The sequence below is a fragment of the Salvelinus sp. IW2-2015 genome, unplaced genomic scaffold (assembly GCF_002910315.2).
Source record: "Salvelinus sp. IW2-2015 unplaced genomic scaffold, ASM291031v2 Un_scaffold1984, whole genome shotgun sequence".
In the NCBI taxonomy this organism is placed as follows: domain Eukaryota; kingdom Metazoa; phylum Chordata; class Actinopteri; order Salmoniformes; family Salmonidae; genus Salvelinus; species Salvelinus sp. IW2-2015.
Window position 1 is genome coordinate 71,789 of NW_019943335.1, and position 18,053 is coordinate 89,841.

The 18,053-nt window shown below is 44.2% G+C and overlaps 1 protein-coding gene across 1 annotated transcript in view; it reads left to right on the forward strand.

Annotated features, from left to right (window-relative positions):
• Positions 1 to 18,053, forward strand: part of LOC112072631 (complement C1q tumor necrosis factor-related protein 1) — a 30,877-nt gene that overhangs the window by 10,503 nt on the left and 2,321 nt on the right. The window contains exons 2-3 of the mRNA XM_024140012.2: positions 16,318 to 16,652; positions 16,938 to 17,074. Of these exons, the coding sequence (XP_023995780.1) occupies positions 16,318 to 16,652; positions 16,938 to 17,074 (472 nt within the window). The remainder of the gene's footprint in view (positions 1 to 16,317; positions 16,653 to 16,937; positions 17,075 to 18,053) is intronic.

Here is an 18,053-nt window from a genome sequence, read left to right on the forward strand (position 1 = left end):
AGAGAAGCGAGGAAGGAAGGGAGGGGGAGAGAGAAGAGAGGGAGAAGAAGGAGAGAGGGAGGGAGAGAGAGCCCAGGGAGAGCCAGGGAGAGCGAGAGACCCTTAAATTGAAAATTGAATTGAAGAGAGTGAGCGAGGGAGGGAGAGAGGGAAAGACAAGGGGGTGGGGGGCGGGGGGAGCCCAGAGAGAGGGAGAGCAGGAGAGAGAGTGTCAGAGAAAGGAGAGAGGGAGGGACAGAGGAGAGAGAGAGCGTCCAGAGAGAGGGAGAGCAGGAGAGAGAGAGAGTGTCAGAGAATATGTAAAACAATGTGTTAATCGGTAATGACTTTGCACATTTTCCTCACAATGGTTAGGAAAGGTCCAGCATCTTAGGGAGATAGGGGACAATATCTGATCCTGAGATAACTAAATATTCTGTTACCTAGACTAAAAACTCTCAGCACAGTTCCCGCGAGCCTATGAGGTCGTTAACAGCTTGTAATCTTTTTTCTCAGCAAGGCCATGATGTCTAATAACAATGAAGCTTTGAAAGGAATGCAAAGAGCCAATGCTGAGGCTAGAGTTGTTGTTATCGATATTGCTGTATATGTAAGAAATAGTTGAAGATCTGGAAACAATATGTTTTATAATTACTGTATTGCAGTGTCCCCCTTTTGGTAGGTTATTTATTGAACCATAATAGTCTTGTAATTCGGCGCATGGACAGATACAATTGATTTGATTAGCGGTTTTCCTGTCCAAAGTCACATGGCCAGGAAACATCATCAGGGGAGTATCCTGAGGATGAACTGATGCTTTAATTTTAGACTATCAATGCGATTAGCATACCGAAGGTGAGTTAACGAGGAGCTCTAAGTGAGAGAAATTTAGACAGTTGTTTTATATGCCCTGTAAAGCATACTGGAACCAAAGCCATCCATATAATGCAATCAATTAACGAGGGTTTTTTATGTCCACTCGTCCCAAATTCACAACGTCAACTACCATGATGACTTCATGACTGAAGAACTAGAAAAAGGACAACTTGATTATGACTCAGTATGAAAGTCATTATTGTCTTCAATTTTTTCAAGAACATACTGTCTCCTATTATCTCCTATGCTCTTATTTTGTACCGTAGACCAACCGATACGTGGCTTTGCTGCCTAAACCTGAACATATTTTTTGGCATAGATATGGCCAAGCGGAAACCTGAAATCGGGCACAAAAGCCTCTGAATCTAAAAGTAAGTGTAACAGGAGAAATATAAAGCCAGGAAATGAAGCGGACCATTGGAGGGAAGAGTAAGCCCAACTCAAGCCACGGATCATATAGCTTTGGTGGGAGGTTTGTTGCACTAATGTTACCAAGTTGTGATGTGATGGTGCATTTGAGCCATTCTTTATTTCTGTGATGTGCACCTGTGTCATACAGTGCAGATACGAAAGAGGTGGCTCCACGTGCAATGACTCTATTTGTGTAACAAACTTTTTGGCCCACTTGACACTGAGAGCATGTGCGAAAGCCTCGTCTCTACGTTTCGTAGTGCCGTGTAAGTGTGCTGCGAGTCGAGTAAGCAGACGATCCGACACGTGGCCTGCTGTGGGGTTGGTAGTTGTGTGTGTTGTCTGTATCTGTACAGAAGTCACCACCTATTAATGCCAACGTATCCTGCCACTCATACTGTAAATGACAAGTATCAGTTGTGCCCAAACTGTTGGGGTTGTCAGACAAAGTAAGCCCTACGGTACTCTTGGCAAATGTAGAAATCACCAGGTGCCGTACTCAGAGCACAGACACTGTCCCTTCTCCTCAAAGTGTGAGAGCCAACAAGCAACAATTAGAGATCGAGCAAGAATCCACTGCCCAAGCAGGGAGCGCGACTAAAAAGTAATGAGAGGCCAATCACTTATGGAAAGCAGCTCGATGGGTGAACATGTGTAAAAAGGTATCGCAGGTTCTGAAATTTTGCCATGGGTCACGAAGTTCCTACAACGATACACTGACATAAGCACACAAATATTCTCCATAGAATAGTAAGGAAGATAGCATTGTCATAAAAAGAAGGTCTCGACATTGAGATATGTTATATATTGCGTAACAGCATATAGGTACAAAAGGGAATGGGACGAACACGACTATCGTAAATCACTCCCCACACTTGGCCCTATAAATGAGACTATCATGAGGGGAATTAACACTTAAATTTAGGTTAGTCAAATGATTTCAAATTCTGTCTCAGATACCAGGGTCAGAAATTAAGAGTAATCGATACAATAAACGAAAAGACATAATAGGATGATGAAGGAAGTATAATGTAAGAGAGATGATCAAGGAGAATGAGGAAAGACATTATCACACGGAAAGAAGGAAAAGCATAAGTGAGTGATGTTGAAGTTGAGAGTGGAAGATTGAAGTAAGGACACATACCTAGAAGATTGGGATGAGATAGTGCAGTTGTTTGGGTTAGCTAGGAGGTTGGGACGCACGCTGGCTTTGTAACTGTACTAAGAGAGCCTGTTGCTCAAAGAGGTGCACATTACCTGCCGTCATTCCCCAACAATCTACAAAGCGTACTCAGTGTGGGTGTGGCGAGGTTGGGCGCGGCCATGGTTACTTGACACAGGAAAACATAGTTAAACTTGAATTATAAAGTGATAAGGAGATTATACGGTGAACAATAGATCCCTCGGGTCAAAGCGCACTATCGAGTTCGCTGCTAAGTTTAACTAAGGGAAGGAGTTACTCACGTCCGTAGTTCGAATAGCACATCACAAGAACACACGCACAGAACACCATGTGTGTTTGATTTAGAGCAGTGTCTGTAAACCCAGTTCTCTAAATATTCAGAGATCTCAGAACACTAATTTCTCTCTGTGTGTCCTGGAGCAAGCCAGTTACGATCAGGGATATTGAAATAGACAGCAAGATTGAGCAGGCCGTCAAGAAACAACACACAGACACACTCCAGACACACGCAACACAAATTACTGAGACATGAGAGGGATAAGGTGCTGCAATCAAAATATATGATCACGACAGTCCTGCAACACTTTGTGCTGCACTATCTAAATGTGAGCCTCTCCCACACATCAACCATCACCACTAACACCATCAACAACACACACACACAACACACACCACACACACACACACACACACACACACACACCACGCACTGGCTTTTTTTCTGACTTTAGACATTCCACATAGACAAGATCCAGCAGAATCTTCGCTGCATGAGTACAGTTAGTTTTACTGGCGATGGTCTGCTGTACTACTAGGTTTCTGTTTGTCTCGTCATCAGGAACGGCTCTATTCCACGCATAAGGACTGACCAGGTGAATCTACGTGGAATCTACAATTCCTTAAATCCACTTCAATCAGTGTAGATGAAGGGGAGGAGACAGGTTAAAGAAGGATTTTTAAGCCTTGAGACAATTTGATTGAATTGCCTTTGAACRKGGTATGGTAGTAGGTGCCAGGCACACCGGTTTGAGTGTGTCAAGAACTGCAACGCTGCTGGGTTTTTCATGCTCAACAGTTTCCGTGTGTATCAAGAATGGTCCACCACCCAAAGGCGGCCAGACAAATTGGGGAGGGGGAGGGGTGCAACTCAATATTAGGAAGGTGTTCTTAAAAGTTTGTACACTCAGTGTATATGGATCTACACAACAAATGGCCTGGGACATGGACTTATGATAAAACATTTTCTGTGTTCATTTTTTTTTTTTAAATCAACACTGAAAGTGTGGAGTCTGTGAACCCATATAGACACCGGAACAGTGTTAAATTAAAACACTGCTTAGAGTAAAGCCTTATTCAAATATTTCCCGGAGTGCCTTGCTTTTCGAGTAAATTGTAGATTTACCACCCTTGACTGTATATGTGGGCAAATGGAGTGCATCTCAATATTAGGAAGGTGTTCCTAATGTTTTGTACATTTCACTGTTTGCCGAATCAAGGGTCCCAATAACTTCAGCATCCACCGTTGGAATATGAAAGATTTATAGGGAGTGGAGAGGTCACAACATAACCCGTATCAAAGAGACTGCGGTGACAACACTGGGACTTGCTCCAGTTTCTGAGGCTCTGGATGACACGCACGCACACACACACACACACACACACACACACACACACACACACCACACACACACACACACACACACACACACACACACACACACACACACACACACACACACACACACACACACACACACACACACACACACACACACACACACACACACACACACACACACCACACACACACACACACACGCAGGACTTTCCCTTGATGGCCCCTGATGCAGGGTTCTCAGATATTCTCCTTCAGAAGAGAACCACTGGGTGTGTGTGTGTACAGTATGTGTGTGTGTGGGCGTGCTGGTGTGTGTTTTACATTGCTTCCTGTGCACACACACACACACACACACACACACACACACACACACACACCCACACACAACACACACACACACACAACACACACACACACACACACACAACACACACAACACAACACACACACACACACACACACACACACACACACACACACACCACACAATCCCCAGTGGTTAAGAGCCCACACACACAAAGAGTTCCCTGGAGATATGGGAACATAACACTGTGAAGGTCAGGACTGTGGTTCGAGATGGACCATTTCTCTCACCGTTCCCTAAACTCACCAGTCCGAGGACTGACGTAATACTGTAGTTATGTGTGTGTGTTGTGTGTGTGTGTGTGTGTGTGTGTGTGTGTGTGGCCACTGTAGTGTAAACATCTTTGGAGCGGACCTGAAGGGAAGAGAGGGAGGGTTAGGAAGATATCAGACTTGGGATTGTAAACATGATAGGGGCCAACTAAAACAAAACATTTAAGAATCGTCCTTTGTTCAAAATTACGTCTTATGAGAGAACAGAAAGTTAATCTTTACTATTTGAACACTGGTTTTGTCAGTTATCTGCTTGAAATATTACAAATGTACATTAATAACTTAATAGGGGATACAAAGGGTGATAAAGCGCCCTCGGTTTGCTGTAAATAGTCACAACCACTGTTTCTAATAAACTTCAATGAGTAAAATGGATCAGAGTATACAAAACAAACACTTAGTTACCATCTCCAAAAAACAAACACTTAGTTACCATCTCCAAAACAAACACTTAGTTACCATCTCCAAAAAACAAACACTTAGTTACCATCTCCAAACAAACACTTAGTTACCATCTCCAAAACAAACACTTAGTTACCATCTCCAAAACAAACACTTAGTTACCATCTCCAAAACAAACACTTAGTTACCATCTCTAAAACAAACACTTAGTTACCATCTCCAAAAACAAACACTTAGTTACCATCTCCAAAACAAACACTTAGTTACCATCTCCAAAACAAACACTTAGTTACCATCTCCAAAAAACAAACACTTAGTTACCATCTCCAAAACAAACACTTAGATACCATCTCCAAAACAAACACTTAGATACCATCTCCAAAACAAACACTTAGTTACCATCTCCAAAACAAACACTTAGTTACCATCTCTAAAAACAAACACTTAGATACCATCTCTAAAACAAACACTTACAGTGAGGGAAAAAAAGTATTTGATCCCTGCTGATTTTGTACGTTTGCCCACTGACAAAGAAATATTCAGTCTATAATTTTAATGGTAGGTTTATTTGAACAGTGAGAGACAGAATAACAACAAAAATATCCAGAAAAATGCATGTCAAAAAATGTTATAAATTGATTTGCATTTTAATGAGGGAAATAAGTATTTGACCCCTTCTCAATCAAAAAGATTTTCTGGCTCCCAGGTGTCTTTCATACAGGTAACGAACGGAGATTAGGAGCACACTCTAAAGGGAGTGCTCCTAATCTCAGTTTCTTACCTGTATAAAAAGATACCTGTCCACAGAAGCAATCAATCAATCAGATTCCAAACTCTCCACCATGGCCAAGACCAAAGAGCTCTCCAAGGATGTCAGGGACAAGATTGTAGACCTACACAAGGCTGGAATGGGCTACAAGACCATCGCCAAGCAGCTTGGTGAGAAGGTGACAACAGTTCTGTGATTATTCGCAAATGGAAGAAACACAAAAGAACTGTCAATCTCCCTCAGCCTGGGCTCCATGCAAGATCTCACCTCGTGGAGTTGCAATGATCATGAGAACGGTGAGGAATCAGCCCAGAACTACACAGGAGGATCTTGTCAATGATCTCAAGGCAGCTGGGACCATAGTCATCAAGAAAACAATTGGTAACACACTATGCCGTGAAGGACTGAAATCCTGCAGCGCCCGCAAGGTCCCCTGTCAAGAAAGCACATATACATGCCCGTCTGAAGTTTGCCAATGAACATCTGAATGATTCAGAGGACAACTGGGTGAACGTGTTGTGGTCAGATGGACCAAAATGGAGTTCTTTGGCATCAACTCAACTTGCCGTGTTTGGAGGAGGAGGAATGCTGCCTATGACCCCAATAAACCATCCCACCGTCAAACATGGAGGTGGAAACATTATGCTTTTGGGGGTGTTTTTCTGCTAAGGGGACAGGACAACTTCACAGCATCAAAAGGGCGATGGACGGGCCCTGTACCGTCAAATCTTGGTGAAAACCTCCTTCCCTCAGCCAGGGTATTGAAATGGGTCGTGGATGGGTATTCCAGCATAACAATGACCCAAACACACGGCCAAGGCAACAAAGGAGTGGCTCAGAAAAAGCACATTAAGGTCCTGGAGTGGCCTAGCCAGTCTCCAGACCTTAATCCCATAGAAAATCTGTGGAGGGAGCTGAAGGTTCGAGTTGCCAAACGTCAGCCTCGAAACCTTAATGACTTGAAGAAGATCTGCAAAGAGGAGTGGGACAAAATCCCTCCTGAATGTGTGCAAACCTGGTGGCCAACTACAAGAAACATCTGACTCTGTGATTGCCACCAAGGGTTTTGCCACAAAGTACTAAGTCATGTTTTGCAGAGGGGTCAAATACTTATTTCCCTCATTAAAATGCAAATCAATTTATAACATTTTTGACATGCGTTTTTCTGGATTTTTTTGTTGATATTTCGTCTCTCCACTGTTCAAATAAACCTACCATTAAAATTACAGACTGATAATTTCATTGTCAGTGGGGCAAACGAACAAAATCAGCAGGGGATCAAATTACTTTTTTCCCTCACTGTAGTTACCATCTCCAAAAAACAAACACTTAGTTACAATCTCCAAAACAAAACTTAGTTACCATCTCCAAAAAACAACCTTAGTTACCATCTCCAAAACAAACACTTAGATACCATCTCCAAAACAAACACTTAGATACCATCTCCAAAACAAACACTTAGTTACCATCTCCAAAACCAAACACTTAGTTACCATCTCCAAAAAACAAACACTTAGATACCATCTCCAAAACACACCACAACACTTAGATACCATCTCCAAACACAAACACTTAGTTACCATCTCCAAAACAAACACTTAGTTACCATCTCACAAACAAACACTTAGATACCATCTCCAAAACAAACACTTAGTTACCATCTCCAAACAAACACTTAGATACCATCTCCAAAAAAAACACTTAGTTACCATCTCCAAAACAAACACTTAGATACCATCTCCAAAACAAACACTTAGTTACCATCTCAAAAACAAACACTTAGTTACATCTCCAAACAAACACTTAGATACCATCTCCAAAACAACACTTAGTTACCATCTCTAAAACAACACTTAGTTACCATCTCCAAACAAACACTTAGATACCATCTCTGTAAACATCAACTGGGAAAACCACTTGGAAAATATATTCCAGAATTCTTTAAGCCCATTTTACTGTTGTGGAATTGGGTACCATTTAGGATGGATCCTCTGTCTCCAATAGCTTCCCCGTTCCTCCTGCGTCTGGATTCAGAGAGGAGAGACCTAATAAAAGAGCAGAGGGTGAAGGGTAGACATGGTCTGGCTTTTACCCTATGGTATCCTGTTCACTATATAATGCACTACTGTTGACCACCAGAGCCCTATGGGCCCTCGTCAAAAGTAGAGCACCATAAAGGGAATAGGGTCCATTTGGGAAGCAACAAGTTGTATGAAGAATCAGTGTTTAGAGGTCAGAGTTCATAAAGTGAACACATGAGATTAACCAGGGGATTAGAGATTCAGCTGTGGCCACAACGCCTGTCAACTTCTTCAGATGCACCTGGCATCAGGGTTATCATGCTCTCAGATGAGGAGACAAGTCATGCAGCACACACAGCGCATTTCACACACACACACCACATTCACACACACACACACACACACGCATTCACACACCACACACCCAACACACACACACACACACACACACCACACACACACACACACACACACACACACACACCACACACACACCACACACACACACCACACACACACACACACACAACACACACACACACACACCACACACACACACACACACACACACACACACACACTGATTATACACTTGATATATTCTCTCCTGTTTCATTGACTAGTGTCTTCTCTCTCGCTCTCTCTCGTCCATCCTTGTTAACCGTGACATTCCTGTTTATTCATACTTCAGATTCTTTATTGTTAGTCTCTTGCCATATTACACTGCGTATAAACCTTCTCTGTCAGTACAGACAGTCCCTTCTCTTTCTGTGAAGTCTATTCTCTCCTTGCGTTCCAAATGGCAAACTATTCCCTTTCTAGTCTGCTACTTTTGTACTGCACTATGTAGGAAATAGGGCTCTGATCTAAACTAGTGCACTATATGGGGAATAGGGCTCTGATCTAAACTAGTGCAATATATGGGGAATAGGGCTCTGATCTAAACTAGTGCACTATGTAGGGAATAGGGCTCTAATCTAAACTAGTGCACTATATGGGGAATAGGGCTCTAATCTAAACTAGTGCACTATATGGGGAATAGGGCTCTAATCTAAACTAGTGCACTATGTAGGGAATAGGGCTCTAATCTAAACTAGTGCACTATATGGGGAATAGGGCTCTGATCTAAACTAGTGCACTATGTAGGGAATAGGGCTCTAATCTAAACCTAGTGCACTATATGGGGAATAGGGCTCTAATCTAACTAGTGCACTATTATGGGGAATAGGGCTCTAATCTAAACTAGTGCACTATGTAGGGAATAGGGCTCTAATCTAAACTAGTGCACTATATGGGGAATAGGGCTCTAATCTAAACTAGTGCACTATATGGGGAATAGGGCTCTATCTAAACTAGTGCACTATATGGGGAATAGGGCTCTAATCTAAACTAGTGCACTATATGGGGAATAGGGCTCTAATCTAAACTAGTGCACTATATGGAATAGGGCTCAATCTAAACTAGTGCACTATATGGGGAATAGGGCTCTAATCTAAACTAGTGCACTATATGGGGAATAGGGCTTTAATCTAAACTAGTGCACTATATGGGGAATAGGGCTCTAATCTAAACTAGTGCACTATATGGGGAATAGGGCTTGATCTAAACTAGTGCACTTATGGGGAATAGGGCTCTAATCTTAAACTAGTGCACTATAAATGGGGAATAGGGCTCTAATCTAAACTAGTGCACTATATGAGGAATAGGGCTCTAATCTAAACTAGTGCACTATGTAGGGAATAGGCTCTAAATCTAAACTAGTGCACTATATGGGGAATAGGGTGCCATGTGGGACGTACAGTAGTGTTTGTCTGATTTACCACCACATTGGTTCACAGATATGCACCACAGCACAGACCTTTGCTCAATGGTCAAGTCGTAGTGCTGTTTTTATCTGGCTGCAGCCTGATGACCTAGAGGCCGGAGAGGGACTATACCTGACAGAAACACTGTTTTATCTGGTCTCAGCCTGATGACCTAGAGGCCGGAGAGGGACTATACCTGAACAGGAACACTGTTTTATCTGGTCTCAGCCTGATGACCTAAAGGCTGGAGAGGGACTATACCTGACAGGAACACTGTTTTATCTGGTCTCAGCCTGATGACTAGAGGCCGGAGAGGGACTATACCTGACAGGAACACTGTTTTATCTGGTCTCAGCCTGATGACCTAGAGGCCGGAGAGGGACTATACCTGACAGGAACACTGTTTTATCTGGTCTCAGCCTGATGACCTAGAGGCCGGAGGGGACTATACCTGACAGGAACACTGTTTTATCTGGTCTCAGCTGATGACCTAGAGGCCGGAGAGGGACTATACCTGACAGGAACATTGTTTTATCTGGTCTCAGCCTGATGACCTAGAGGCCGGAGAGGGACTATACCTGACAGGAACACTGTTTTATCTGGTCTCAGCCTGATGACCTAGAGGCCGGAGAGGGACTATACCTGACAGGAACACTGTTTTATCTGGTCTCAGCCTGATGACCTAGAGGCCGGAGAGGGACTATACCTGACAGGAACACTGTTTTATCTGGTCTCAGCTGATGACCTAGAGGCCGGAGAGGGACTATACCTGACAGGAACACTGTTTTATCTGGTCTCAGCCTGATAACCTAGAGGCCCGGAGAGGGACTATACCTGACAGGAACACTGTTTTATCTGGTCTCAGCCTGATGACCTACAGGCCGGAGAGGGACTATACCTGACAGGAACACTGTTTTATCTGGTCTCAAGCCTGATGACCTAGAGGCCGGAGAGGGATATACCTGACAGGAACACTGTTTTATCTGGTCTCAGCCTGATGACCTAGAGGCCGGAGAGGGACTATACTGACAGGAACACGGTTTTTATCTGTCTCAGCCTGATGACCTAGAGGCCGGAGAGGGACTATACCTGACAGGAACATACTGTTTTATCTGGTCTCAGTCTGATGACCTAGAGGCCAGAGAGGGACTATACCTGACAGAACACTGTTTTATCTGGTCTCAGCTGATGACCTAGAGGCCGGAGAGGGACTATACCTGACAGGAACATTGTTTTATCTGGTCTCAGTCTGATGACCTAGAGGCCGGAGAGGGACTATACCTGACAGGAACACTGTTTTTATCTGGTCTCAGTCTGATGACCTAGAGGCCGAGAGAGGGACTATACCTGACAGGAACATTGTTTTATCTGGTCTCAGTCTGATGACCTAGAGGCCGGAGGAGGGACTATACCTGACAGGAACACGGTTTTTATCTGGTCTCAGCCTGATGACCTAGAGGCCGGAGAGGGACTATACCTGACAGGAACACTTGTTTATCTGGTCTCAGCCTGATGACCTAGAGGCCGGAGAGGGACTATACCTGACAGGAACATGTTTTATCTGGTCTCAGCCTGATGACCTAGAGGCCGGAGAGGGACTATACCTGACAGGAACACTGTTTTTATCTGGTCTCAGTCTGATGACCTATAGGCTGGAAGGGACCTATACCTGACAGGAACACTGTTTTATCTGGTCTCAGTCTGATGACCTAGAGGCCGGAGAGGGACTATACCTGACAGGAACACGGTTTTATCTGGTCTCAGCCTGATGACCTAGAGGCCGGAGAGGGACTATACCTGACAGGAACACTGTTTTATCTGGTCTCAGCCTGATGACCTAGAGGCCGGAGAGGGACTATACCTGACAGGAACATTGTTTTATCTGGTCTCAGCCTGATGACCTAGAGGCCGGAGAGGGACTATACCTGACAGGAACACTGTTTTATCTGGTCTCAGCCTGATGATTGGACTTCAAAAGCACAGCTCTTCTCCAATGTAGCTACTCGCTTTAAACATCGATCACACTGCATCACAGAAAAAAAAAGAAAAAAAACATGTTAATAACTACTGTGATACTAGTCATTTCCTTGATATGGAGAGAGGAGAGTTAATGCTGATTATAGACTTTAGGGTGATACGATCTCCTAATTGGAGAAGGAAAACAATCAAGCCTTACCAGTACACTGAAAGGTAATGATCTACCCTTTGTTTCAATAGATTAATAAGTACTTTGATTATCCCCAGAGGAGATTCATAATAGCAGCAGACAGAAAGACACAAATACTGAGAGAGACCAAAAAACGAAATACAAAGCCAGGAGCCATGTGGACATAAAACATATGACCTATAATTTCAGAACATCCTATAGGCCGTTGGGCCAGTGCTGCCAGCTGCACTCCTGGTCCTTATGTGAAAACAACATCTCACACATGATCCGTCAGCTGACTCTCTCTCATGCCATAGGCCTGATCTGAAGAGTAACATAACATTCCTCTCACACTTCTTCAGGGTGAGAGAGCAGTGACCCTTATTAACTTGACCTTTGATCTTCAAAACATATCTGATCGTCAGGATCGGTTCAAGGGCATTATGTCATCACTACCTTAAAGAYGTCCAAAGAACATCAAATTCTCCAGCAAAATTTCTCTTGAGTTAGTCAAATCAAATCAAATCAACGTTTATTTGTCACGTGCGCCGAATACAACAGTGAAATGCTTACTTACAGGCCCTAACCATCAGTGCAATTTTTAAGTAAAAAATAGTTATTAGGTGAACAATAGATTAGGAAATAATAAAACAACAGTAAAAAGACAGTGAAGAATAACAGCAGCGAGACTATATACAGTAGCGAGGCTATATACAGTAGTGAGGCTATATACAGGCACCGGTTAGTCGGGCTGATTGAGGTAGTACGTACATGTCGGTATGGTTAAAGTGACCATGCATATATTATTAACAGAGAGTAGCAGTAGCGTAAAAGAGGGGGTGGTGGGTGGCGGGACACAATGCAGATAGTCCGGGTAGCCAATGTGAGTTCCGGGTAGCCTTCCTCTGACACCGCCTGGTGTAGAGGTCCTGGATGGTAGGCAGCTTACCCCCAGTCATGTACTGGGCCGTACGCACTACCCTCTGTTGTGCCTTGCGGTTGGAGGCCGAGCAGTTGCCGTACCAGGCAGTGATGCAACCAGTCAGGATGCTCTCGATGTTGCAGCTGTATAACCTTTTGAGGATCTCAGGACCCATGCCAAATCTTTTTAGTTTCCTGAGGGGAAATAGGCTTTGTCGTGCCCTCTTCACGACTGTCTTGGTGTGTTTGGACCATTATAGTTTGTTGGTGATGTGGACTCCAAGGAACTTGAAGCTCTCAACCTGCTCCACTACAGCCCCGTCGATGAGAATGGGGGCGTGCTTGGACCTCCTTTTCCTGTAGTCCACAATCATCTCCTTAGTCTTGGTTACATTGAGGGAAAGGCTGTTATTCTGACACCACCCGGCCAGGTCTCTGACCTCCTCCCTATAGGCTGTCTTGTAGTTGTCGGTGATCTGGCCTACCACTGTTGTGTCAGCTGCACACTTAATGATGGTGTTGGAGTCGTGCCTGGCCACGCAGTCGTGGGTGAACAGGGAGCACAGGAGGGGACTGAGCACACACCCCTGAGGGGCTCCAGTGTTGAGGATCAGTGTGGCAGATGTGTTGCTACCTACCCTCACCACCTGGGGGCGGCCCGTCMGGAAGTCTAGGATCCAGTTGCAGAGGGATCCTTAGCTTAGTGATGAGCTTTGAGGGTACTATTGTATTGAACGCTGCGCTGTAGTCAATGGATAGCATTCTCACGTAGGTGTTCCTTTTGTCCAGGTGGGAAAGGGCAGTGTGGAGTGCAATAGAGATTGCGTCATCTATTTGGGCGGTATGTAAGTTGGAGTGGGTCTAGGATTTCTGGGATAATGGTGGTGATGTGAGCCATTACCAGCCTTTCAAAGCACTTCATGGCTATGGATGTGAGTGCTACGGGTCTGTAGTAATTTAGGCAGGTTGCCTTTGTGTTCTTGGGCACAGGGACTATGGTGGTCTGCTTGACACATTTTGGTATTACAGACTCAATCAGGAACATGTTGAAAATGTCAGTGAAGACACCTGCCAGTTGGTCGGCACATGTCCGGTGCACACGTCCTGGTAATCAGTCTGGCCTACGGCCCTTGTGAATCTTGACCTGTTTAAAGGTCTTACTCACGTCGGCTACGGAGAGCGTGATCACACAGTCATCCGGAACAGCTGATGCTCTCATGCATGCCTCAGTGTTGCTTGCCTCGAAGCGAGCATAGAAGGGGTTTAGCTTGTCTGGTAGGCTTGTGTCACTGGGCAGCTCGCAGCTGTGCTTCCCTGTGTAGTCTGTAATCGTTTGCAAGCCCTGCCACATAAGACAAGCGTCAGAGCCGGTGTTGTACAATTCAATCTTAGCCCTGTATTGGCGCTTTGCCTGGTTGATGGTTCATCGGAGGGCATAGCAGGATTTCTTATGAGCTTCCGGGTTAGAGTCCAGCACCTTGAAAGCGGCAGCTCTACTCTTTAGCTCAGTGCGAATGTTGCCTGTAATCCATGGCTACTGGTTGGGGTATGTACGTACAGTCACTGTGGGGACGACGTCCTCGATGCACTTATTGATAAAGCCAGTGACTGATGTGGTGTACTCCTCAATGCCATCGGAAGAATCCCGGAACATGTTCCAGTCTGTGATAGCAAAACAGTCCTGTAGTTTAGCATCTGCTTAATCTGACCACTTTTTATAGACCGAGTCACTGGTGCTTCCTGCTTTAATTTTTGCTTGTAAGCAGGAATCAGGAGGATGGAACTGTGGTCAGATTTACCAAATGGAGGGTGAGGGAGAGCTTTGTACTCGTCTCTGTGTGTGGAGTAAAGGTGATCTAGAATTTTTTTTCCCTCTGGTTGCGCATTTAACATGTTGATAGAGATTAGGTAGAACTGATTTAAGTTTCCTTGCATTAAAGTCTCCGGCCACTAGGAGCGCCGCCTCTGGGTGAGCGGTTTCCTGTTTGCTTATTTCCTTATATAGCTGACTGAGTGCGGTCTTAGTGCCAGCATCCGTCTGTGGTGGTAAATAAACAGCCACGAAAAGTATAGCTGAAAACTCTCTTGACAAATAGTGTGGTCTACAGTTCATCACAATATACTCTACTTCAGGCGAGAAAAATCTAGAGACTTCCTCAGATTTCGTGCACCAGCTGTTGTTTACAAATATGCACAGACCGCCCCCCCTTGTCTTACCGGAGTGTGCTGTTCTATCTAGCCGGTGCAGAGTATATCCTGCTAGCTGAATATCCATGTCGTCATTCAGCCACGATTCCGTGAAACATAAGATGTTACAGTTTTTGATGTCATGTTGGAAGGATTTTCGTGATCGTACCTCCTCTAATTTATTGTCCAATGATTGTACGTTGGCGAGTAATATTGACGGTAACGGCAGCTTTCCCACTCGCCTTCTGCGGATCCTTACGAGGCACCCCGCTCTGTGTCCTCTGTACCTGTGTCTCTTTCTCTTGCCAATAACGAGGATGTTGGCCTTGTCGGCTGTTAGCAGGTTATACCGTGCTTCCTGCTTGTTTAAGAAAAAATATTAATCTGATCCGAGGTGAGGGATCGCTGTCCTGATATCCAGAAGCTCTTTTTTTGCCGTAAGGTACGGTGGCAGAAACATTATGTACAAAATAATTTACAAATAATGTGAAGAAAAACACATAATAGCACAATAGGTTAGTCGCCTGTAAAACGGCTGCCATTTCTTCCAGCGCCATTTGAATGGATCCCCATTAGCTGCTGTGTCTAATGTGTGAAATTAGTTAGTGAAATTAGTTAGTCTCATGTGTGAAATTAATTAGTCTGTGTTAAATTAATTAGTCTAATGTGTGAAAAACAAAACAAATGTTTTGTGTGTTGTTTTTTACACTGATTAACAGTTTTTAGAGATTGTCTCCATCTCAAATGGCACCCTATTCCCTACATAGTGCACTACTTTTGTTCAGAGCCCTGGTGAAATATATACTGTAGGTAGTAGGGTGACATTTGAGACGCACGCTGTTGTTGTCATAATGAGGTGTCATCACCATCCTAGACATTTGGTTTATCCCACAAATACATTACAGCAGCAGGGCAAACCACTCTGTCTAGAGAGACACTGGGTCCTTCCCCAACTTGGCCCGTCATGTAGTAACCACTCTCCTAGAGATAGAGAACCATTCATAGTAAAACTAGAGTGCAAAAAACAACCATTAACAACATCTATGGGTGGATCTCAATTGTATTTCCTTGATTCATTGCRTCCTCTCTCCTCACTAGTTACCACAGCCACAAAGTCAAAATTGTCTATATTGTAAAAATTCATGAAAACTAAAAGTTAGTGTTAGGCATAAGGTTAGCAGTGTGGTTAAGGTTAGGGTAGGTTTAAAATCAGATTTTGAGGAAGAGACGTTTTAGAAATAGGCGGGGTTTAGCCATAATGACTTTGTGGCTGTGGTAACTAGTGATGACCATTCCTCACCCTATGAGCTCAATCACGTCCTGAKCATGACTGATGTCACTTCCTGTTTCCTGTTTCCTGAAGATGAAAGTGCGTGGTGGGCCTCCATCCTCTTCCCTGTGTGCGTGGGTGGTGCTGCTTTTTTTGGTGGAGTCAGGTGAACCCTACCGGACCCCATACGACCAGGAACAAGACCAGAACAGAGACAGGGACAGAGAGAGGACAGACTCCAGGCTAGACACCAGGACAGACACCAGGCTAGACACCTGGGCAGACTCCAGGCTAGACTCCAGGACAGACACCAGGACAGACACCAGGACAGACACCAGGCCAGACACCAGGCCARACACCTGGGACTACCACAGAGATGCCAGGCCAGACACCAGGCCAGACACCTGGGACTACCACAGAGATGCCAGGTATTACTGCTATAAAACATACTACCTAATAATACTTCTCCAAGTGGCATCCTATTCCCTATATAGTGCACTACTCTTGACCAGGGTCCCTATATAGTGCACTACTCTTGACCAGGGTCCCTATATAGTGCACTACTCTTGACCAGGGTCCCTATATAGTGCACTACTCTTGACCAGGGTCCCTATATGGTGCGCTACTTTTGGCCCTGGTCAAAAGTGATGCACTAAATAGGGAGTTGTGGTGCCATTTGAGGTTGTGTCCGTTGACATTGTTTCCTCTGCTAGTGAGGTGAGGGGTAAAGAGTGTCAGCGGTGCTGTGACCCTGGAGAGGAGGTCCCTACTCAGTCTGCCAACCCCCAGTACCCACAACACTACCCACAGTACCAGGCGGTGCCACAGATCAACATAACCATCCTCAAAGGTAGGTGGTGCCACAGATACTACTACGTAGCAAATGGGTCTGAGGTTTGCGTTTGATCAACGTCTCAAATACTTCACCTATTTTTGACACAATTGGCTGAAAATGCTCAATGCKTTAGGAAGTTTAATTTCCCCATCACTAGGAATTACTAATCACTTTTCAAACCAGCATATTGTGATTTACAAGTCTGATGTGGCCCATAAGTGATGATTTTTAGACCACAATTTTGAGGATCACTATGCCWTAACAGGTTTATGTCTAAATCAAAACACTGAGGCAGTTATTTGGTGAAGACTTCAGCAGTGAGAGTCATTGAATGCAACAATCATGTCTCTGTCACTGACAAACACAATCATGGGTGAGTATCTCTCACATTACTTCGAAAAGCATGCTGGGAAATATGCAGTTTTAAAACAACACCCCCTCCAAAATAATGTAACACTACCAGTTATTCCCTAACACTAAAAAAGTATAATGGCATCAACTCTAATAAAGAGTTCATTTAAGTTGAAATTTGCAGCACCCATGGTGTTGGGGACAAACACTCTAACCCTGATTAACTTCTTTAACACTCTAGGGGTGTTAGTTTGTCAACACTTTGAAAAGTGTTAGTTTAACACAATTTTTTTGGTGAGTCACATATACACACTAAGGAATTGTTACTTTTTACTCTATTTGTCTTAAAATTCTGATCTCAAATCTGCCAAGTGCATTCCAAATGGTACACTATGTGGGTAATAGGGTGCTATTTGGGACTCAGACTGTGTCTAGCGGGATAACAATGAGTCGAATGAAGGCTTTGGGCCAAAACTAGTTTTGAAACCAGTGGGTTAGGAGAGGGGATAACAGCTGTGGGTATTTGTATCTGCCACATTGTTATTGCTATGCTAAACAGCGGACCAATCGGTGTCAGACACAAACACAACAAATAGTTCAACGGATCATAAACACATTTCAAATCCTAATCGTCAGTTATTTG